At 38.7% G+C, this 25,414-nt stretch overlaps 1 protein-coding gene across 2 annotated transcripts in view; it reads left to right on the top strand.

Moving 5' to 3' along the window:
- Positions 1-25,414, top strand: part of LOC149169847 (RNA-binding (RRM/RBD/RNP motifs) family protein) — a 239,403-nt gene that overhangs the window by 62,467 nt on the left and 151,522 nt on the right. For both annotated transcript variants that reach the window (XM_089428829.1, XM_089428828.1), the window contains exons 2-3: positions 13,887-13,947; positions 14,149-14,185. In XM_089428829.1, coding sequence (XP_089284955.1) covers positions 13,887-13,947; positions 14,149-14,185 — 98 coding nt within the window. The remainder of the gene's footprint in view (positions 1-13,886; positions 13,948-14,148; positions 14,186-25,414) is intronic.

The raw sequence follows: 25,414 nt of genomic DNA, 5'->3' as shown, positions 1-25,414 counted from the left end.
TGCAGTTGTCATTACTCCCGTGTCACCATTGCTTCTGTGTGCATTTACCCAGTTGCCTACTCATCCATGCCTTTAACACTTTGTTCTGAGCTTCGCTCACTGCAAATATGGCCATAGCCAATTATGGCACAACTGCCAAATATGGTGGAACCATTCATCCAAAGCCCAAAGGCTTTCCATTAATAGTGCTGTCAAATATAACTCTGCGACCCTTATTGATTATAGCCCCTCTCATGTTGGCGCTTAGCCTCTTGTCCACCATAGGACTCAATGCTGTGATTGTCGGCTAAGCCTACAGGCGCTAAGCTGCTCTACACCCTTCGCGAGTTGAATTCCCTTTGTTATTTGCTCCCACACCCTTGGTCTTTTCCTGCACGTAACCTTGTGCCAATGCTTAACCTGTAGCTCTCTAGCCCAACAGTATCATTCGTGCCTCCTTTGTAAACTTCCACGCTCCTTTTAGCGGGCTTAGCTGTCCCATGGGGTCCGCCTTGCACTTTCAGTGGCCAATCAAGGGCTCCACTGGGATGAGCTGTCTAACCGATGTGTCGTGGCGCTTACAACTTGACACATTCCCTTTGCGCTTCTTTATTAATATCCCAAGCTCCATACCTTCGAGGTGACGTGGCATTGATCAAGAAAGAAGCTTCAATAAGAGAAAACTTATCGAAGGGCTTTCCTCTTAAGAGAAGAGAGGTTTTGGCCCTGGCAGAGAGCCAACATCTTGTGTTCTTGTTCTTATGTTTTGGTAGCAGTTTGATGAAGTACGCACACATGCATTAATAATAAGAAGAAGAAGATTAAGCTAACAAGAAGTAAAAATACTCCACAAATTGTTATCAAATAACTAAGAATCCTACTATATCTAATTTGCCCTAGATTCTTCAGCACAACTGTTAGCAAATTCTTATCCTACAATTGCTATGTTGCACGAAACTTCTAGGAACCCGACGTTTCGGGCCATACTTGTACCCGAAACTCCGAAACTTGGTCGAAACTCGACCATCATGTAATCATATATGAGAGTTAATATAGACTTGTTTTTCCTTCGAAATTGTCATCTATGGGTCTTATTCCCTTTTTTCTTGCAAGATAATGTGTTATTAACTCCGACTCTGACTCCAACTCCGACTCGGTATGGACTCGGCCGGCTCGATTTCAATGATTCGATCGTTGTAAAAAATACATTAAATAATATTTTTTTATAAAAACACACAATTTTAAAGATTTTCATTCATGTTTCCAAACACACAGCATTAGAATATAGATAGAAGACAACATATGATCAAAGTAGGCTCATGAATATATCCATTATATCAAAATGGAACCTAGTGCACTTTCCAATACATACACAATGATGATATAGAGATCAAAACAAAAACACATAACCAAGGAGGCTATAAATGGCCTCTACAACAAAAGTCTGTGACTAGTACTACTGGCTACTGCTAGAGTTGCCAACATCATCTAGCTCAGTGTTACTTGGGAGCGGGAGCGAAAGTGGGGAGCGAGAGCGAAAACGGGAGTGGGAGCGACATTTTCAGAAGCTCCCGGTTTGGGAGTGAATCCCGGAGGAGTTCGACAACCAATATCACTAACATCAAGGTACATAGAGGGATTGGTGCTCTTGATTAAATACGAGTTCCATACCCTAATACATGACAAAATTCAATGGAAACATTGCAATCCCCTAATCCTGAAATCCTGAAAAACTGATAAGTTTGCTGGATTTTGAATGAAATCTAAAATTCTACTTTCTCCATATGAAATCCAATGAGGTCGGAACCACTCTCAAACATCTTGAGTCATTTCATGGTAATGTTAAAAATTTAAGTAAAAGGATGAAAATGAAGATTAAGGAGAATGTCACTTTTACTTTCAGAATTTAACATTACCATGAAATTTGAATAACATATCAATACTAGGAGAGGGGAATGGACCCCAAAGACCAAAAAACCAATTAATAAAACCATTTTGGAGTCCCCCACACTGAGAAAAAACATAAAAAAATAAAAAAAATTGCGTTTTTGGGGTTTATTGGCTGCATGAAGTGGCCCAGCCAACTTGATACGGCCTCGGCTGAGTCGGCCGAGTTAAGAGTGACTCGGCCGAGTCATGCCATGACTCGGCCAGGGCACTCTTAACTCGGCTGACGGAACTGGTTCGATGACCGAGTCACAAATTTTTTTACCGGCTTGGACCAACTCGGCCAAGTCGGTTCCAAGCCCGCTGGCTTTTAAAACACTGATATATATATATATATATATATGACGTTTCGACCGACGTTTCCATTTTTCGGAGGTGATATTTCTAAACGTACCCGTATATGAAACTCTAAAAAGTTTCGGCATTTTGTGCAACTTAGTACAATTGTAGTTATAAATTATCTTATTGACAACAACATTTGATTTAGAGAAGTACTGACCTATGTTGAATTGAACAAATTCAAGGATCAAATGCACAAAGCCAATGATTGATTTCTAATTTTGTTGTATTTTGGTTCAGAGATATGACAACTTGACCTAACAATATAACAATAGCTTGAGTGACCATTCTATGAGAGTGAGATTGTTCATACATGCGATATTGATATTAGAAATATATATAAATACAATGTATTAAAGCAGTTAACATAACCTTTACAACAATATGTGAGGACATGTGCTTGATGATGCAATAGTTGTAATGACACACTTGTTTATGTTTGCAAGAATCTAGGGTTTGACTTGATCTTGCTGAAACAATGTTGAATAATGAAACATTGTGAAGCAATCTTAAAAGTGAATATTTATATGACGATGACTCCTCATTTTCGATGCAACGGTGGCCTATATCACTTCATATAACAATACTTGACAATGACTAGAATGACAACTCTCTATGACTATGACATGTGATTGATGATTGTTCTATCATGAACTTTAATGTGACTTCAGAACCTGCTAAGGTTTGCAACAATGATGTGAAAGAAGTATTTCACAAATGGTCTAACTTTGATATATGACAGTGATATATTGGAACATGAATTAGGGTTTGGTAGAAGCCTACATTACAGTATGACAATAGCCTTTGAAGTCTGTTACTTGTGATAACATCCTATTGATAATGATAATAGTTTTTATTGACATTCTCTTGATGATAACAATAACCTTGATGACTTGGTGAAGACAGTAATTGTCATTCCTTTGATAGCAACAAATCTTGGCTTGACAATAACATCTGATGACTTTGACAGTGACATTACCTTGGATATGACCAATTGTGTATTTGACAATGATAACAATAATGATTGTTATGTTCCTTAGTTACAACATGTGAATAATTGCAGAGTACAAAGTGATTAGAGATAGCAATGGTTAGTTTCACATTGTGTTTGAGCAGGGGCAAGTTTGGGTATAACGATGAATATTGCTTGAGGTATGATTGTGTAGATGTAAGTTTGAGCAGAGTTGAGAAGTGAGGCTGCTAGGAATTGACTGTGATATATATACCAAGTAGAGTAGCATAACCTTCATTACAATTTCTTTTTGTTGATTTTGAGCGCAGGGGGATCTAGTTTGAAAATTGTGAAACATGGTCCACCTGTTGCTTAGGGTGGCAGGGTGGCACAAGGCAGGAGAGTGGAGTCTCCTTCAGGTTGGAGCCTGAGAACACTTCATGGCGGTAGGGTGGTGCTAGGGTAGGTTGTAGGCTGCACATGGCATTGGAGTGTTCGTCCAATTGCAACTGATACATAGGGTGTTGGAGCATCTGTTAGGTTGGAGCTTGAGATCTAGGGCATTGGAGCGTCCTCCCAATTGTAGTTGGTAAACAGGGTGTTGGAGCATCCTACAGGTTAGAGCCTGTAAATCAGGGGGTTGGAGCCTCCTTCAGTTGGAGCTAGCTGAAAACTTGATGTAATTATTGTGAAAGACAAATATTAAGAAGAGTTCGGTGGCTTTTGACCTGGAGGGGGTTTTCCACCTAAAGTACTCTGTGTACTGTCTTGATTATTGTGCATTGTTGAATGGTGTTGATTATTATTTATGTTGATGAAATGTTAAAGATAATTAATGCTCTGAAATATTAAAAGTACCAATTGACAAGAAATAATGATTCACCCCCCCCTCTTAGTGTTTCCGACATGTCGCTAATGCTTATCCAATCCACCATTCTCCCTACCCGTGTTCATGCGCTAGACTTACGATGGTTAGTCTTGGCCATAACACATGGCACATGGAGAACACGATGTTCATCCTCACTCCCTCTCAAACAGGGAGGAGTATCCATCCTCACCCCCTCTCAAACAAGGAGGAGATAACTAGAAGCCCAAGCTTGTGTCAGAAGTACTCATACTTCCCTTACATCAACTACTTGTCCATTTGTGGAGATATTCTTTGTAGCTTCTCGACTCCTATCTGCACCATACTTCTCGAATCATCAAGCACTTCCATCTTTTATGAAAAGCCAGGTTCTTGACAATCTTTGTAGAGAATCATGATCGAATCTAGCACGTCATCAAATAGTCCATCAAGCATTTTATGGAGACAAACTGCTTTACAACTGATTCAACCAATTGCCACATCTTTTGCCTCCGTAGTGTAACAAAATTTTGCTTGATACTCTTCCATGAAACCATACTAGATCCCACCCATTAGTGGTATCTTTCCTGATTATCAACACGAGCAATCCAATCGATGTAACCTCAAGTCCCAAGTTGTGAGATCCTTCATGTCAACTATTGCTTCCAACTCCCTTTGACCCTCTTCCTCGTAGTAGGAGAGCATTTAAATTGCTTTCCTTTTTTGCAATCATATTTTTCCATCTTCATGCTTTGTTACATTCTTTCCATTCTTTCATCTGTTGTCAAGTCTTGAATAGTTCTTGTTAAAAGCCTACAAACTTTTTTAGGAGGCTATGAAAGAACAAATATAATAAAACAAAGTACAAAGACAATAGCACTAGTAGTAATCAAGGAAGTGTAGTGTACTTATCTCTTTTGACGAAAGTCAACTCCCTCCTAATATTGTTCTCACATCAACATGATGTCATTTCTGTCATTATCGAGAGCTAGGGTTTCTACTAACAATGGGAATGATTAGTCCGAATTTTATTCTTAGGGTTTTGGTTATTTGTACCTTAGCTAGGGTTTACAAAACCCTAGATGCTTTATTATACAAAACCTTTAAAACCTGCCATTTTCCTGATTTGCAAGTTCCACTAGCATAATAAAGAGTTAGCTACAAAACCCTAGAAAAAGTTATTTGACAAGCATTCTATAAGATGGAGTTCATTTCATTCCTTAATTACAAGACCTAGTCTTAATATGCAAGGAAAAGATTCAAATGCTAAAATATCAACGATCTTTTAATATGTCTATACAAACCCTTTTATAATACATCCTTATATTTCAAGAGAGCATAAGATTGTTAGCATATTCCACATATTAATTGAATATTCCACATATTCAATTAAATGCAATATAATTGACATAGGTTATTGGTTGAATTATATGTACGTCTTAACCTTACCTATCCATCCTTGCAAAGTCCCGATAGTTTTTCTTCAGTTGACATATATCAACTTCCTTCAACAAAGGCACTTTAAACCTTCAATTATCGAACTAGGATGTTGACCATAGAGATTTCTTTGGGCTGCTTACAATGTTCATTGTCTATAGTGGAGGCTTTAGTGTTTTAGTCCTTTATCAAACTTTATTGCATTGGATAGGTCGACTTTGATGATGTAATTATTCTTTCTTTTATGTATAGGAAGGAAGCCTCTTTAGCATCGCTGCTTCACATGCTTGTGTCACAAAGATGAGTCTTATTTACCTTCTTCTCACAATCCTTCCTACAAGGAGCTATAGCATTACATCTTTAGGCTTGGCATTATACTGATAATTTGACTTCCTCTCTGGAAGATACAATTCTTAGGATCATATATAGACTTTAGTAATTTAATCCTTTACCACAGAATCTCTGCCTTTATTTGCAGAGAAGATTCATAAATTTTCGGTCTCTTCCAGATTCCATAGAAATTTAGGTCCCTTTAGGACAGAGGAATCGAGGAATACGATCTTTCCAAGAGATATGTCACACATAGCTTGTTTCATAGAAATATAATTTCTTTGATGTATATGCCTTGGAGATATACCGCACATTGTTCCATGCCTTGGAGATGTTGCTTCAGATTTTGTTGTCTTTCTTCACCTTCAAACTTCATATCTTTCAGTTTCAAACTTTCTCTCAAATTTCCTTGTCTTCTATTGTTATGTGTGTTGATGGGCTTCAATTGAGTGATCTAAGACTATTGTAAATAGTCTTTCTGCATAAGCGAATGGATGCTTTGTATTGTTTGGACTCTATATTATATGAATGCCTTGTTTCTGTACTTAGATGTCATGTCCACTGAAATAGATTGTCTTATATAGCTCATAATCCATAGTAGCAATAGTACCATAACAAACTCAGATATCTTAGAAGTGTGTTGCCATAGTAAGCTCAGATGCCACAAAGAAATGTTGCTACAGTGGTTCAGCCTATTCTTTTAGTCGTCTATTCTTGCTTGAACGAGGGTACACGAATCTCTTCTTATCTCTTTTTACTTCGACATTCATTCATTTTTGTATTTTGCAGAGATGGATAACTTGGTGTCAAATTATAAATTCTTCGGGATGATTGAATTAGTTCTGTCCTCAGAGGTGAGGAGGCTTGTAATTCCATATATTGATACTTTTCATGTCCAATAAGAGTAGTCCCTTATCTCAACAACCCTTATGATCTTGGCTTCTTAGGTCTTCTTGCACACTAGACTTTTTCTCTGTTTTTCTTTTAGACTTGGCCTTTCTTAGGGCTTCTTCAATAATGCTCTTGTCTTTCCTAAAACTCTGATACCATGTTGAGAAACCAAGTGTAGTGTAGATTAGACTAGATTCCTCTTCTTGATAATCACTTGTGAATGTTAAATGTCATCTTATTACTTCTCTAGTGTTCTTGATCGAGCGACTATGCAAATGTTTAGTCTTTCAAAGAAAAATAAAGAGAAAGAGACACCAAAATTAGGCTGGTAGCCAGGGCCAAACCCCACAAGGGGAAAAACCAACAATCCTTCTCTTATAGAATTAGATCAAAATGAGATATCCAAGACCAAGACCTAGACCAAGTCTGCCACAAACATATCCTTCTCTTATAGAATCAGATCAAAATGAGATATCCAAGTGTGAAAATTTCATCTATTGCAATAACTGAAAAATATTTTGATAACTGTCAAATTGATTATGCAATTATATTTGGTACAACAAATATCGAATAAGTTTACTACTGCAATTTTCACAATAAATTATTGCGGAAAATAAAATGCCGGAAATAGAGAAATTCTAGCACACACATAGAAAATATTAACACAGTTATTTTTGGTCAATTGTCGTCGGAAAAACTCAATGTGGGAAAACTGGTGTAGCAGATGAGGGTTTTCTTATTAATTTTCAGAAGCAAATTTAAGTAGAAGAATTCTGGCAATCGAGACAGAGAAAAAACACTGAGAGAAATTTTATAAGAAATTCCTCACTCTCCACAACAACTTCCTGACCCCGAGATGGACCCTTTGCCCATACGCTGGTGCCTTTGCATCACTGCGCTGTGCTCTCGTGGAATACGCTCTTCCTGACGTTGCCTCTTCCTAAATTCGGAAATCTGCCTTCGGGACTGCTGCTACTACCCTCTCTCTCTCACCTGCCACTCACCTTCTGGCTCTATCTCCTCAGCTGAATCACAACCACTGAGAAAATCGATCTGCCTGGGCAACTGAGTAACTGCACTGGCGTGTTCTCCATCAACCCATCGACTTATAATCTTTTGTTGGAGCACCAACGACGAAGATTAAAACATAATCGATGGCCCAAATGATTTCTATGTTGATCCATGTGAGTTTCTAGAACATTCACACCATGACTTAATTAATTCTGGTTAATTAATCACATTTCTTAAGTTTAGACTATAAGAAATATTAAAAACTGATTAATAAATCTAATTAAGTTGTCTCTAGGTGGAATTTCTAGAAACGATTTGAGTATTAGAGAATACATGTATTCTAGCCTCTCCACCGAATCTCGTGGCTAGAACACATCTGATGCTACAAAGACTAACACTCCCTCTTAACGAGGAATGTGTTCTAGCACTGCAACACACTAAAGCAACACCCTGTCTCTGCACCACCTCCTATCACACTGCTGATGTCTGGCTATTGCTGCCCACCAACCACTGCGCAACTCTGATATACTTTGCATCTGTGCTGTTGAATTGCTGCGAACACTGCATCTACATTGCAACTCTCTCTCATCTACTGCTGCTGTAACTGCAACATCTGTAACTAAGAACCATCTAAGGTACCCGGTATCTGCTACTAAAACGGGTTCTTCACCATACCCATCTGTTCCCTGAACTGGATGAACTTAGCTCTCCCTAGAGCTTTCGTGAGTATCTCTACTACTTGATCTCCTGTGGGAACATACTGCAGCTGAACTGCCCCATGCTGTACACAATCTTTGATGAAATGACATCTGATATCTATGTGCTTCGACTTGTCATGAAACACTGGATTCTCAGAGAGTTTTATGCAACTTTGATTATCACAGTAGACACTGGTTGCTCCCATCCTCTGCCTGAACAAGCTCACGAGCAGCTTCCTAAGCCATATAGCTTTGCACGTAGCTGTGCTGGCTACCATATATTTTGCTTCTACTGAGCTCAGTGCTACTGACTTCTGCTTCCTGCTACACCAAGAAACCATCCTTGATCCAACGCTGAAGCAGTACCTGGAGGTACTTTTTCTGTCCACTGAACTGCCTGCCCAATTTGCATCTGTGAATCCACATAATCTGACATCATCTCCTCGAGTATATTTCAACCCATACCCAATTGTGCCACGCACATACATCTCCTCGAGTATATTTTAACCCATACCCAATTGTGCTGCTGCCCAATGTACCCTTTTCGGCTCAACCATGAACTGACTAAGGGTATTGACAGCGAAACAAATGTCTGGCCTAGTGTTGACCAGATACATGAGAGACCCAATGAGCTGTCTATACAAGGTGGGGTCGACTTCCTTGTCCCCTGATGCATATATCTTCTTCCAATTGGTGATCATGGGAGTAGTCACGGGCCGACAATCTTGCATTCTGAACCTCTTCAGAATATCTGTATTCTATGTCCCTTGCCCAAGGAAGAACTCCCCATTCTTCTGCCAAACTTCCAATCGTAGAGAATAGTGCATCAACCCCATATCCATCATGTCGAATTCTGTTACAAGGTTCCTCTTGCAGTCTTTTATGAGCCCTGATGATCCTGTCAAAAAGAGATCATCCACATACAAAACCAGAATGAGTGGCTCATCCTCTACCATTAAATAGTAGAGTTTGGGATCTGCATCACTCTTGACCAATCCCAACTACTGCAAGTAACTGTCAATCCGACCATACCATGCCATGGGTGCCTGCTTGAGTCCGTATAGGGCTTTCTTCAACCTACACACATGAGTGTGCTTCTCATGAGTTTCAAAGCCTTCAGGCTGTTCTATAGACACCTCTTCTTCTATCACCCCATTCAAGAATGTTGTCTTGACGTCCATTGGGTGAATCTTCCATCCCATCTGCGCTGCTAGAGATATAACATATCTGATAGAGGTATATTTGGCGAGTGGGGCGAAGGTCTCCTCATAGTCTATTCCTTCTTTCTGTGCATATCCCTTTGCCACCAACCTAGCCTTGTACTTTTCTACATTGCCAACTGCAGCGTACTTGATCTTGTAGATCCATTTGGAACCTACAATGGATCTATTTTCCAGCCTGGACACTACCTCCCAAACATCATTTGTCATGATATAACTATACTTTTCTACGATGGCATCCACCCACACCTGATGTTGTGCGACTTTCTGAAAGCTGGAGGGTTCTACAACTTGAGCTACCAAGGCTTGATATCTATCAGGCTGCCTGCACTGTCTCTTGTCCGTCCTAGAAGTTTCGATAAACTCCTCTGTGTCTCTCAATGTCTGACGAACTTCCCTACTGGCTCTACCACTGGTGGTGGGAGGTTCAATCGATTCCTCCTCCTGTTCTTGCTGCTCCGTTTGTTGAGAACTCCCTGGATCTCCTACCCTTGAGGAAATATTGGTACTAGTCATTGTACTTGATCCTTGTGACTATCCTCTTGCTGGTCCCACTAGCTGTCCTTGCTACTGGACTAACAAAACTTCTGCTGATTGATTCTGATCATCTGTAGGCATCTCTCGAGATCTCCTAAAAGCTCTGTCCTCCATGAACTTTACATCTCGTCTCACTACAATCTTCCTACTGCTAGGAATGTAGATCCTGTATGCCTTTGAGGTCTCACTATACCTGACGAGGAACCCCTTCTCTGCAGTCTGATCCAATTTACTGCGTTTTTCATCTAGCACGTGGCAGTAAGCTGCACTCCCAAAAATCCTCAAGTGACTTACTTCAGGCTTCTTTCCTGTGAAGACTCCCTCTGGCATTTTCTTCCCCAATGCTCTATGAGGAGTTTTGTTCTGAATGTACACTGCTGTGTTACATGCCTCTGCCCATAGAAATCTGGGCAGATCCTGATCATACAACATAGCCTTTGCAACCCCAATTATCATTATGTTCTTCCACACCACTACATTCTGTTGAGGGTTATATGGAGTTGTCCATTCTCTTTTGATGCCTTCCTTAGCGCATAAATCTGTGAAATCTTTATCAATGTATTCTTCACCATTATCTGAGCGAAGCACCTTGATGTTCTTCCCTGTCGTGTTCTCTACGAGCGCCTTAAACTCTTTAAACCGATCAAAGACCTCATCTTTAGTCTTTAAGAAATAGATCCAGGCCTTTCTGGAATGGTCATCAATAAAGGTGACGAAGTATTCGCCACCACTAAGAGTTCCAGTGGACATAGGGCCACAAATATCTGAGTGTATCAGTCCTAACACGTCATTTGCTCTGCTGTCACTTCTCAGGAATGCTGTCTTTGCGTACTTCCCAAGTATGCATCCTCTGCATACATCATCGTGCTCCGTACTGAGAACTGGAGCTCATGTGATAGTTTCTCTAAGCTATTTTGAGTGCTACATCCTCCTGTGCCACAATTCGTTCCACTCCTTTCCACTGCTACTGTCACTGCCTACAAGTGCCATTGGAGAATCGAGCTGCAACCTCTATAACTTGTTTCTTTGAGCTCCAATTTGTTTCACCTTCTTCCAGCTTGAGTGTTTGCCATACACTTTCTTCCCTACAAAGTGTACATCATATCGCTTGCCCTGCAACCGGGACACTGAAATTAGGTTCATACCCGATCCAGACACATGCAATACATTAGTAGCGCTGGTGCTGGCCCCTTACTCCCTCTGAAACTCTATGGTGCCTCTACCTACAAGGGTACATTTAGTTCTGTTGCCCATAGTGATCTGGAAGTCCATCTGCTCTTCTTGATAGCTAGAGAAATATTCTCTAACTCCTGTCATATGAGCTGAAGCTCCACTATCTATATACCAGACACCAGATGAAGCTGATCTTGATAGGCACACAAATTCATCCTCCAGCCTGGAAGATAAATCTTCATCCCGACTGTTAATCCTGTCCATAATTTTCTGTTCTATTTCTCTTTCCTCTCAATGCTGAATCTGTTCAACAAACTGTTGCAAAAAATTATTGCGTCCAGCTAGAGATCTGCTCTGCAAAAAAATATGGGGTTGCTCCCTCTGCCTCTAGACTTTCTTGATCTGGGGAAATCAAGTTTTTTTGTCGCTCTCTCAGAAAAGCTTTTCCTAAAGAATTACAGCTTCCTGGCCAAGAGACTATGCTGCCCTCTGGGGATTCGAATTTCTGCTCACACTGAGCAAAGAACCTCTTTCTTTCTCTGCTACTGAGCTCCCTGGTTGATCATATCGGCTCTGATACTATGTGAAAATTTCATCTATTGCAATGACTGAAAAAGATTCTTCTAACTGTCAAATTGATTATGCAATTTATTAGCTACGAAAAATATTGAATAAGTTTACTACTGCAATCTACAATAAATTACTATGGAAAATAAAACGCTGGAAATAGAGATTTTCTAGCACACACATATAAAATATTAACACAGTTATTTTTGGACAATTGTCCTCGGAAAAACCTGATGTGGGAAAACTGGTGTAGGATGAAGGTTTTCTTATTAATTTTCAACAGCAAATCCGAGTACAAGAATTCTGGTAATCTAGACAGAGAAAAAATACCGAGAGAAATTTTATAAGAAATTTCTCACTCTCCACAACAACTTCTTGACCCCGAGATGGATCCTCTGCCCATACGCTGGTGCCTCTGCGTCACTCTCTGCGTAGTGACTATGCAGTGCTCTCGTGGAATACACTCTTCCTCACGCTGCCTCTTCCTAAATTCGGAAATATGCCTTCTGGACTCCTCCTGCTACCCTCTCTCTCTCACCTGCTACTCACCCTTTGGTTCTATCTCCTTAGCTGAATCACAACCACTGAGAAAATCGATCTGCCTAGCCAACTGAGTAACTGCATTGGTGTTTTCTCCATCTACCCATCGACTTCTTATAATCTTCTGTTGGAGCACCAACAGCCAAGATTAAAACATAATCAATGGTGAAAATTATTTCCCTATCGATCCGTGTGAGTTTCTAGAACATTCACACCATGACTTAATTAATTCTGATTAATTAATCATATTTTCTAAGTTTAGACTTTAAGAAATTTTAAAAACTGATTAATAAATCTAATTAAGTCGTCTCTAGGTGGAATTTCCAGAAACAATTTCTGGGTATTGGAGAATACATGTATTCTAGCCTCTCCATCAAATCTCATGGCTAGAACACATCTGATGTTGCAAAAACTAACACCAAGATCAAGTCTGCCACAAAGATTTCAAGTCAAACCCTCTTCCAAGTCCTCTCCAATAGTCAAAGTCAATGCTGGTCAACCTTCTCCAAATCTGATCAAAATCATAGATTTTCGGCCCTGTAATCAACTAAGAAATTTGGCCATTTTTCACAGAAAGCTGTCACACATGTGAGCTGCAGTAGGGTAGATGCTTCAGTTTCTTCATCTCCTTTGACTTGCTTCTCTCTCCTTTGACTTCGGTCTCTTTTCTTCTTGTTTAGGTGCAGAAAATAGATAGATGTTGTGATGATGAATGATATCTCTAAGAGGTCGAAGTTGACTCTTATACATAGCTGTCCAGGACAGTTGAATAGGTGCCTCTAGGCCGACTTATCCAAGGAGGGCCCACTTGAAGATCTTGTGGGCTTATGACATAAAAGTAAAATTTGATTTATTTTTCTTTCAAATGTCCAAATGGGACATGACTCACATAAATATTCTTTTGACTCAAAATAAATTCTTCGACTATTTTGACTCTAAGCATGAAAAACATGCTTAACAAATATAATAAATAATATAAATACATCAATGATAATTTTATATTATGAAGCCTACTCTAGTTACAATTTCAACAATTACATTGATTTCAAATATAAATGAAGCGTCTCAGTTGACAACGAACCTAGAGGAAATTGAAAGATTCAAGAAAGCTTCAAGATGGACCTGTGTTTTGCATAAAGTTATCATGATTCATAACACAGTAGTCTTTGGGCTCAGACCCTAACAATAATGCAATAAACTTCTACAGCAAGTTTCCCATAGTCATTTTTGATCTTTGTTATATTTATAATTTTCACTTAATCCGAGATTCATTACCGTACTAATAACTATATAAAAGTGGACACTGGATAGCTATTTGTTTCAGATCTTGGTCATGTCACAGTGCTTTCTCTGACATATTTGTGTTCGCAGCTGTTTTCTATATACTAATAATGCATGTATTGATTTTTAATGCATTGTAGCTCGAGGAAGCTTTTAGCCAGGTTGGACCTGTAAGGCGTTGCTTCATGGTAAAACCAAAAGGTAAATTTTGAAGTAGTTGTGAAGGGTTCTTCTTATTTATATTTCCTCTCAGCAATCAATGTTGCATATGTCTTTTTCAAAGTTTTATTGATACAGTCTTATTAAACTGAGTTTTCTTTTCCGCAAGGGCTAATCAAATTTGAAGTTGTCTTCTAAGGATATTTATAAAAATATTGTGGCTTGCTGTTTGATTTTGGTCAGGGTCAGAGCAACATCGCGGTTTTGGATATGTTCAGTTGTAAGTTTAGAAAGCATTGGTTTATTGATTGCTTTTCATTTTTATTTGAATGTCCATTTGATTCTGCATCAATATTTAAATTAATGCTCTCAGCAAATATGTGCAGGATTTTCTTCAATATAGGTGTTATATTGATCTGCAAAAGGATTTATTTTACTCCTTGTCTTAAAGAACCCTTTGGAAGGTGCTATATAAAGCTTAGATTGTATAACTTTGACATGCATAGTACAGCTTACAAAAGAATAATATGCTGTAACAGTGTAGCCAACAAGTACATCCCTTAATAACAGACAAGGGTTAACTAGTTGGTCAGATCCAAGTCATTCTGAGCACTTTGAGCAAACACCAGGGAGTTGTCAGATTTTACCCTGTTTATGTATAAATTTAAAAACCCAGAAATCTCCTTGTCTGGTTTGGCATCAACTTTTAGAGCACCCTAGCCAGATTTTTGCAGTGATCTTTATCTGCAGTGAGACCATATTTGGTGCATAACTAGGGCAAACAAACAACAAGACACCTCTGACAACTTTTCACCATTTTCCACCAGAAGTTTTGAGCAACAACAGTAGCTAGGGCTCAATTCTTGTGCTTATTTTTTAAGTAGGTTTGAGGTGGAGCTAGGGCATACATTTGAGGATTATTTCAACCTGTTTTTCACCAGCTAGGGCACATGCTTTTGAGCCCATTTTGAGACCTAATATTTTCACTGCCATGGTAAATTTTTATGCCTAACTATTTTTATGGAAATTATGTTTTTCCCCACTATTTGCTGAATCTTTACAGGATTGATTCTTGAGTCTTTTTCAAGTCTTTCCTGGGACGAATTTTTGTTTGTTGAGTCGCCACTCAACTTTGACCCGTCCAATGGAGTCAGGAATTGAGTCAGGTTTGAAAACTTTGGCTGACAAACAGGAGGGTCTTGTTCTGCAGTGATCAGAGTCCTGCTGGTAAACACACTCTGCAGATCAAAATAGTGGTGTAGTTGCACACTCTTGCAGAAAGATCCTACGTAGTGGGGATGCAACAATCATAATATTGACTCAATCTGGATCAGAAATTGGAGCCAATGGTCGATGGCATGGATCTGACAGGAGCCTAATTGAGGACACTTGTGATATTGTTGGTGCTTTGTGTGTGACTAGGGGGGCATTATGGTGTTCAAGGCAAAAAGGAGTGAAAATGGCTCTAAAGACAGTGCAAAGTTCCTCCACAATGTTATGCAATATGTATGTAGGTGTATAATGACTGCATGTATGAGTCATCCTTGGTTCAGTATATTACTTGACAAGTGTAGGTTTTTCTGTTTGACACATCGCAAATCTTATACTCCTTACCATTCTTTAATTGCATTGGCATGGCACCAGACCCCTTAATTGCATATCATTTACTATCACCTAGGACAATGATGAAATTGATGCAAACCTTGCTTTCAGGATAGCATATGTTTTAACACCCTAGAGTCTAAGTACCAATAGTGGTTAGACTCGTCAACATTTCCTTTTGAAGCAACAAACAAAAACTCTTTTTCTTTTCCTTTATTATCCAAAAAAGTATTAGTGCCTCAGGTATTATTTCATGTGCAAGGAGCTCCTACAATCTTGTGCTTTGTGTCCAAGTTTACCAAATATTAGTGCTTTCATCTGTCCAGTGTAAGACTTGCGCACTAAGTAACAAGACATGTCCCCCACCCATGTCATGAATCCTTCGTGTCGGACACGACACGATGATGACATCTGCTCGACACGAGTTTGACTCATGTCTGAGGTGAGGGGCATGAGTTTGACCTGTGTCTGAGGTGAGGGCCACTCATTTGACTCGCGTGTTTGAGGTGAGGGACACGAGTTTGACTCGTGTCGGGTACGTGCCAAAATTGCGTCCCAATTTTGTGACACATGTCTGCCAAAAATTGATCTCGCACGCTGCTAAAAGTTGGTTTTGGGCTGATTTCCCTCACTTGTGTTTGCTATAGGAGTGTGTGGACGACCAACAAAGGATGGAGACGCGTTTTAGAGGAGATTCAAGGTGCAGGTAAGTGGATATCTCTTCCAATTTTTTTTACTGTTGCTACAACAGTCTGCTAGTCTGTTTTTATTTACATGCACAACCTTACAATAGTCCATTTTTCTTTATATTCACAACAATCATGGATCAATCAATTGTAGCAGGAAAGGGGCAAAAGAAGGGGAGGAATGTCGATAATGCTTCCCCTTTTTCAATTTCATCAGGGTTTTCCTGTTTTCCATCTTTTGGAAGTGGGGCTGCAACAATATCTTGAAATGTTGAGAGAAAGATCCTTTTAGCAAGATAACAGGCTCAAGAACTGAAATATCCCTTGTGGAAGTATGTTACAAGACATCAAGGGCTAGGGAGCAAGTTAAAGGGAGGAGGCAATGTTCTTTGGACATGCAACTTTTGCAATCATGAATTCAAGAGCACCTATTTCCATGAGAAGGGGCATTTGTTGGGTACATCTTGTGGACTTGGAGCATGTCCAGGAGTGAGTGTATTGAAGAGGAAATAAGTAGTAAGAGAGGCCAATATTGGACCTTGGTGTGGCAATGGTGGCTGAATTATCTAAGATAAACAAGATTGAGGATCCTCTTGCATTCTTGAGGAAAAAGAATTATCCATTTGGGAGTTCCAGTGGTGTTGCAAGTCAAGCAACAAAAAGAAGGGCACTTGCTCCAATGGAAAAAAACATTTCAACAAGAGAGGCGAGAAGAGATTGATCTTACGATCAACTTATTTTATTTTATTTAATCTCATCTAGTGTTACAGTTATCGTTATCGACAATTTATCGCTAGGTGTCCAAAATTTAAATTATTGACAATATTGGGGAAATTATCGAGAAACTTAAAATATTACAAAAATAGTCTTTTTTTTTTTAATTAAATTTTAAACCTCTAAAGCAACATCAACATCAAACAAACACATTGTCACATAAATATGAAGATAAAACTAGTATATAAAATATATAAGATGTCAAGTGGTACATCGAACATCAATATTGAAATAAGCCATCTGACCTAACTCTCCTAAGTCACAAGTCTGAATAAGATAAGAGAAAATCACTTCAAAACAAAAAAGTGTATCTCATGAGATGATCATCATGAGGCAACTAGATACTACAAGGCTAATCATGAAGCACTAAAAGATCAATAATCCCCTCTACCCCTTTTACGAGAAGATGTCACCAATGTCATTCTTCTTCTAGAAGTAGTAGGTGTACGTGCTGAGCTTGAGCCATAACAATCATTATATTAGGATAGACAGATAAATGAACTTGTAAATCTTTAATTAAACCATGCACTTCAATTCTCTTGGAATCCATGGTACATATGTTGTGATATGGTCTTGAGATTCTCAAATTAAGCTGTTCCATGACCTCTTAGTCATGAAACAAGCTGATGCAAAGAATCCAACATGCGATTATACAATCGTAAACCATTAACAAATAGAGTTATAGAAAAAGACTGATGATCTTTTATTGGGGTCCATACTATTGTAATAAATAGGAGTGCTCGACTTCATTTCAGAGGCAGATTTTCAGTCATCACAGTCTGAAGTGCGAGGTATAGGTCTGAAGTTAACCAGAAGTGCGAAGGTCAGAAAGGAAAGCCTCCTAGCTAGCGTAAAGATATAAAGAAGAGCGAAGTTATTGTTGGGCATCTCTTGGATTTGTTTTGGGTCTGTTTTGAAAACACACATACGAAGGAAGTAAAAGATGCTGTAGAAAGAACTAGTCCTAATAGGGTAACCAAGTTGGAAGAAAGTCAAGACAAGAGGAAGCTGAGGGAAGCTAGAAGTAATCACCTTGCAAAGAGGGCCTATTTCAAGGAGACCCAAACTAGTAAAGGTTTGAAGCAATCGAAATTAAAGAGAAGCCGAGAAGAAGGAGAAAGCAGAAGGTTGACTATCGTTGACTCAAGGAAGAAGGACTTCATCAAGGGAGCTTTGTGTCTTGGTCTTGGAGTGGAAAATAGGTCAAGGGTCTTGGTCTTCGTATTCATCAATTGGATTCTCTATAAGAAGAAGAATTTCTTCGGGTTTTCCTCTCAAAGAGTGAAAGGTTTTGGCCTTGGTTGATAGCCTATATTTTGTGTCTTGTCTCTTTATGGTTTATACATTGGTAGTTGTTTAATGAAGAACACTAATAACCTAAATAAAAGAAGATCCTAATTTAAAGAAGTAAAAAGTACTCACAGGTAGTTACTAATAGAAGAGAAATCACTTAATCTCTATGCCCTAGATTTCTCAACATGGTATCAAAGCTAAGGTGTCAAGTCAAGAAGGTAGGGAAACTTAAAGGACACTCAGAACCAAATCACTAAAAGGATAATCAAGAGCTAAGGTAAAGATAAAAAAAATCAGTTTGAAGAGAGGCATCGAAAGGAGTATCAGGAAAAGTCAAGGTATAGAAGAAAAACAATGAATCTTCAAGTAGGCTTAAGGACCAAGTTCAAAAGGAATCTAATAAAAATTCCAGGCACGAATATTCTTAAGATTTGATCTCAATATAGGAAGAAAGAGATAGTGATCTTCATCTCTATATCCAGAATCAAATTCTCTCCAAAGTCAAGCAAAGTTATAGGCTACAATATTAGCTTTTCAATGAAATGAGTAGATCCTCGGTCCATGTACTTAAAGTAATAAATTTTGAAGATCACCATATTACTGTCTCAAAAGACCGAAAGCCTAATGACATAAAAAATTACCCTCTGGACATTGAGGAAAAAGCACTGTTCAAAAGACAACAAAATCTCATAACCAAATTTTCTGAACAACCTCAGAGAAAGATCGAGCTCCTCAAGAAGATAAAAAACATAATGTTTTATCACTAAATCTCTATGGCACAAAGAGTGCAGACACCAATTATTCTTGTTCTCCGTAACACAATCAGTCTTTTAAGAAGACTGATACTCATTTATAGATTTTGAAAAATATGGTGGAACCAAGAAACTACAGGCAAAAGAATCTCTACATTGAAATTTTGTGGTAAAGAAGTTTCATAAGTAGTGATACTAGATCTTGAAGGATCACATGAAGGAGCAGATCCCATCATAAGAACGACAATATCTTTGAAGACTCGTTAAAAGGAAGGTCATGAAGATGACAAATAATCAATGACAAAATATAATGCTGTTGTGAAGAATCATGGCGGCCAAAGTACTGAGCACTACAGGTAGGTATATGTAAGGTATGTATGATAATTTTTATTTTCAAGGGTCCATCATAAGATATAGTAGGCTTGAAGTTATGCGTTTTTATGTTAAGAAAACCTTAGTATTTAGAAATCCTAATTCTAAGGTATTTGTTCCCTATGATTTGATATCTAGGGTTTGTTAGATTTTTAGGGCATGAGAAAAACTCTAGAGTAACATAAAGGAAACAGGGTATGATCTAAGGTTTGAATTTAAGAAACCCTAGAATGACCTCTTGATTCCATAAATTCCGAGAAAGGTAACTTAACATCATGTTTTGGTATTCTATTTTGCTTGGGGTACTTGCTAAATAGTATTGTAGGTACAAGAAGTAAAAGATGGATGGGCTAATCTTTTGAAAGGCATGATGAAAGAAGGGAACTATACAGACCCTTAGACACTACTCATAATATAGATGGATAGCACAGAGAAAGTAAAAGATGAGAGACCTCTGCCATGGTTGAATGCATCTTAGTAAGAAGGCATCATGGTAAACATACAAATGAAGCAAGAGCTCAACATCATCGTAGAGAAGCATGAAAGACGGTTAGAATCTATGGAAGTCAAGTATATAGCTCTTGGGAATCTCATTGAAAACTCAAGTGGCAAGATCATCTAGTACAAGGTTCATCATACATTTGTGAAATGGAAACATCTGTTGATGGGGATACTTTAAAGTTTAGATCCTCAAGATTCTCCAATGGAATCTTCATTAAAAGGTTCACCGATCATGAGGGGAAGCAAGGGTTTCATCAAGAGTTCCAAATTTGTGGAATTCATGGGATGATGGCGTGATGACATAAAAGTGAAGCAGATCAAGGGATTGAAGCTTTTTCAATCAAGGAAGTTGCTACAAGAAGTTTGGATGAACCAAAGCAAAAATGAGGTGTTTATGCTTACATTTGATATTATGGAAGTCATGTCATATGGTTGTAGCTATCATGAACCAATGCTCTATCTTAAGAGCATGATCAAAAGAAAGGGTCTCCTCCCTCAAAGGGATGCAGGAATGCATGGATCACGCATTCACTAGATGAAATCAACATAATATGTCCTCATATGAAGTATGAGGTGGTTGACTACAATTGAGGAACTCTGATTGGAAGCTCTTGGGAATGCAATGTGTGAAGAAAGGAAGGAAGAGATCATGGCATATGCAACCATGGTAAAGGCAATGAACATCTGAAAGGCCAAGAAAACTTGACTAGGATATCTCCATGGAAGATATGAAGACTCTCGTGGAGAGATAGAGCTGTTAGTCAAGGCCTTGCTATGTGACAATGCTGGTTGATATGATGCTATACAGATCGGTTACCAATGCGACTCTTATGAGAAATTCTTCAGATTTAGAATGACTAAATACCATTATGAATACCTCCCTAGTTAAGAGGGACTGTTGAAAAGTAACTAGGTTTGGTCTTCATAATGACATGTGTAATTGTGATTTTATGTAATTGATGGAAAGAAGAAAAATAAAACTATTATTGTAATACTTGTCTCATGGGTTTCATGAGCAAGGAATTTTATTTTTAGTATGACTCCTATTGTGAGTCCTTACGATTGGTCATAAAGTCAAATTGAGTCAATGTCATGTATGAAGGACCCTCTTGGGCATGTTACACATTTGTATGTCATTAATTTAGTATAAAATCCCTCCAGGACAAGTACAAGGTCACTCTTGCAAGTCAACTTCAATATTGAATTAATTAACTCCTCCAAAGGACATGTCGAGTCACATACACTCATGTCGGCTAATTACAGAGGAAAACAACTATAAATAGGAGTCCTCGACTACATTTCAGAGGCAAATTTTCGGTCATCACAGTCTGAAGTGTGAGGTATAGGTTTGAAGTTAACCAGAAGTGCGAAGGTCAGAAAGGAAAGCCTCCTAGCTAGCATAAAGATAGAAAGAAGAGCGAAGTTATTTTTGGGCATCTCTTGGATCTTTTTTGGGTTTGTTTTGAAGACATACATACGAAGGAAGTTAAAGATACTTGCTGCAGAAAGAATCAGTCCTAATAAGGCAGTCGAGTTGGAAGAAAGTCAAGACAAGAGGAAGCCGAGGGAAGCTAGAAGGAATCACCTTGCAAAGAGGGCCTATTTCAAGGAGACCGAAACTAGTAAAGGTTTGAAGCAGGTGAAGATAAAGAGAAGCCAAGAAGGAGAAAGCAGAAGGTTGACTATCGTTGACCCAAGGAAGGAGGACTTCATCATCAAGGGAGCTGTGTGTCTTTGTCTTGGAGAGGCAAATAGGTCAAGGGTCTTGCTCTTGGTATTCGTCAATTGGAATCTCTATAAGAAGAAGAATTTGTTCGGGTTTTCCTTTCAAGCAGAGAGAGGTTTTGGCCCTGTTACCGCACAAACTAGGAGGGGGACCTAAAAGGGGTTCCTATGGGGACAATTGCTAGGTCAAGGGAAACTATGGAATCTTAGCCCACTGTCACCACAACTAAGACTCCCTACTCTTTATGGACTTTCATCGATGGGAGGAGACTCGGTAGTTGGGAGATCACTTATAAAGTATAGATCAATGAAAGGGTGCAGTGACTTAAATGATTCCCTTTCTAGAAGAGTTTGAAGGATAGGGCTTGCTTGCTCTTCAAGCAAGGGACTTGATATTCTAGGGAAAGGGGATGAGGATTGGAGGGTTGAGATAAAGGATAAGACCTATGAAGAAGGTTCTCAAATCCCCAAAATCCTTTTGAGAACTTGGATTCTCGAGTAGTCTCTTGATAAATAGGTTTTGGTGAAGAATGGGACCACACGAGGCCAAGAGGACACAACCTATGTTAAGGGATGGATAATAGGCAACCGATGATGTTCTTAACCTGGCCAAGGTTAGGGGAAAGGACCAAACAAGGATTCTCTTCCAATGATGTCAAATTGATCCTACTAGGTTCTAGCCTTGGGAACACCTAGAAAAAACTTGATCCTAGACCTAGGGCTTCAGGTATTCAGAGATTCCACCATCAAAATTGCTTCAAATTTGGAGGAGATCAAGGGGACCCACCAACGCAGTTGTATCTAGGAGATCTAAGTTTTCTTGTGGTCTGTTTCTCGAGATATTGATGCCCTAGATGAAAATTGCTTCAAATTTGGAGGAGAGCAGGGGGACCCACCAATGCAATTGTATCTAGGAGATCGAAATTTTCTTGTGGCTAGTTTCTCGGGAAATTGATGCCTTAGATGACCTAGTGAGGCTAGACCTAGGAAGGAATGGAAAAGGGGTAAAAAGAGGGTTTAAATGATCACCCTTTTTGAGGGACCAATACCTAATTCACTTGGGGATATGGAGTCAAGGATAATAATGAAGAAAGATTTAGTTTATTGGTCAAGGAGGCTCCAATGTTAGAGGAAAGAGAAGAAAAGTAACTTTCAAGCATTTACACTTCATACAAATGGTTCAAGCTTATCAAGATAACATGATCTCTAGGAGATTTCATTCATCTAACAATGGCCTATACAAAGAATAAGCTAAATAGACACATAATTCCACATTTCATACATGCAGTAATTGGCCCTAATTATAGCAAAATTCAAATGCATGCAACAACAAGAAAATAATGTTAAATTTGCACTTACAATGTTAGAGTATATCCATGAGTTAGTTGATGGCGCAAGGGGCTGCTGGGCGCCTGCTGAGGACGATCTTGGAGAAATTTTTTGTCCTAGGGGTATTACCCACAAAATGGTGGGTAATAGGCCCTCGTTGATAGCCTATATTCTCTGTCTCTTTATGGTTTATACATTGGTAGTTGTTTGATGAAGAAGAACACTAATAACCTAAGTAAAAGAAGATCCTAATCTAAAGAAGTAAAAAATACTCGCAAGTAAAAACTACTCACAAGCAGTTACTAATAGAAATCACTAAATCTCTATGCCCTAGATTTCTCAAGATGGTATGCTTTAGAATGGCTAAATATCAAGACTCTTCCATAAGATATCATGACTTAGACGTGATGATATTGTTTAACATCAAGTATATTCTCCTAAAGAAAGAAAGAGATTTGACAATGACAACTCCAAGGAAGAAGATATTGTAGCATGCTAATTAGTTTGTTCCATGGGCACTTCGATTGAAAATTGAAAGCATGGAGAAGGATTTTTGTACAATATGGAGATAGATCATGTGGAAGGATGTTGATCTTAGAAGAAACAAGTAAGCAAAATTTGTCATCTTTTCAAAAGGCTATCATGATAAGGTAATTATGTTATTAATGTTTCGGTATTGGTTATCTGGTTGGTATATGGTTTTGCTACCTAGAAGAATGTTGTAGAACTGCATAATGGCAGTTGAGGCAAGTGTATCTACAACTGTTTGTTTTGAACTCAATTCAAAGAATACATGGATTGAATGGATGGCTTTGGTAATCCTTAGAGGATTATATGGCCAAGATATCTACATCATCTTGGGATTGAAAGGTAGCAGTGCAAAAAGACAACCTAATGTTTATGAAGTTCACTTTCATGAGGAAGCTACAACTAACTCTATTTGATTAGTTTGATATAATATCTTTATTGAAGTTAATGACGATTGAAAGAAAGTGTTATGAAAGGTTGATGGCCTGAAGCTTGTCACAAATTAAAGAAAGAGTTTGGGTCCATAACATCTAGAAAGGATAAAAGCTCAATATGATGTGATGCAAAGGAGAGGAGGAGCCATGTGGCTACTTGAAGATCTCCATAAAAGAACTAGTAGCTAATGTATTGATGAAGTCCGAAACAATCTAAAGAGCTTGTGGATATGTCTTCCTAGTTAAAAGGAAGTAAGGAATCTCCTCTATGCTTGGTATATGGTTTTGCTACCTACAACTGTTTGTTTTGAACTCAATTCAAAGAATACATGGATTGCGTGGATGGCTTTGGTAATCCTTAGAGGATTATATGGCCAAGATATCTACATCATCTTGGGATTGAAAGGTAGCAGTGCAAAAAGACAACCTAATGTTTATGAAGTTCAATTTCATGAGGGAGCTACGTCTAACTCTATTTGATTGGTCTTCCTAGTTAAAAGGAAGTAAGGAATCTATGCTTGGTATATGGTTTTGCTACCTACAACTGTTTGTTTTGAACTCAATTCAAAGAATACATGGATTGCGTGGATGGCTTTGGTAATCCTTAGAGGATTATATGGCCAAGATATCTACATCATCTTGGGATTGAAAGGTAGCAGTGCAAAAAGACAACCTAATGTTTATGAAGTTCAATTTCATGAGGGAGCTACGTCTAACTCTATTTGATTGGCTTGATATAATATCTTTATTGAAGCTAATGACGATTGAAAGAAAGTGTTATGAAAGGTTGATGGTCTGAACCCTGTCACAAATTAAAGAAAGAGTTTGGCTCCATTACATCCAGAAAGGATAAAAGTTCAATATGATGAGATGCAAAGGAGAGGAGGAGCCATGCGGCTACTTGAGGATCTCCATAAAAGAACTAGTAGCTGATGTATTGATGAAGTCTAAAACAAGCTAAAGAACTTCTGGATATGTCTTCCTAGTTAAAAGGAAGTAAGGAATCTCCTCTATGCTTGAGAGGGAGTAAGAACTCTCTTTAAATATTCAAGGAGAAGCAAGGATATGTTCCCTAAATCCCTCATCAAGAGGGAATGAGTATCTCCTCTCTGGTTGAGAGGAAGTGATGATCGACATCATATTCTCTTCTTCATGTGTCATGCACTAGACTAGGACTGACAGCCATCAGTCTAGGAGGGTGAATGGAGGATTGGATAAGCATCTGAGACTGATACTCCTTGAAGATTGGAAATCAAAGATAGGTAATAGTCTTGTGGACCAACACTCTTTGAGGATTGGACAGGGTATCCAAGATAAGAGTGGTCGAAGAGGACCCATATTCTTTGAGGATTACGAATCCAAGATAATAATAGTCCTTGAAGGACATACCTAGTGAACATCCGTATGGGGTATGTGCCTTGAGAGGTAGTGTAGTGTCTAATGTAAAGCCTCCAAGCATTGTGCTTTGATCTAGTGGAGAGATAGAGCTTGTTAGTCAAGGCCTTACTATGTT

This window comes from Pinus tabuliformis, chromosome 4_2, assembly GCF_031772625.1.
Source record: "Pinus tabuliformis cultivar Carrire ecotype Pingquan chromosome 4_2, CPIR1, whole genome shotgun sequence".
NCBI lineage: Eukaryota > Viridiplantae > Streptophyta > Pinopsida > Pinales > Pinaceae > Pinus > Pinus tabuliformis.
Note: the sequence above shows the minus strand (reverse complement) of the source record. Positions and strands in the feature narration are given on the sequence as shown.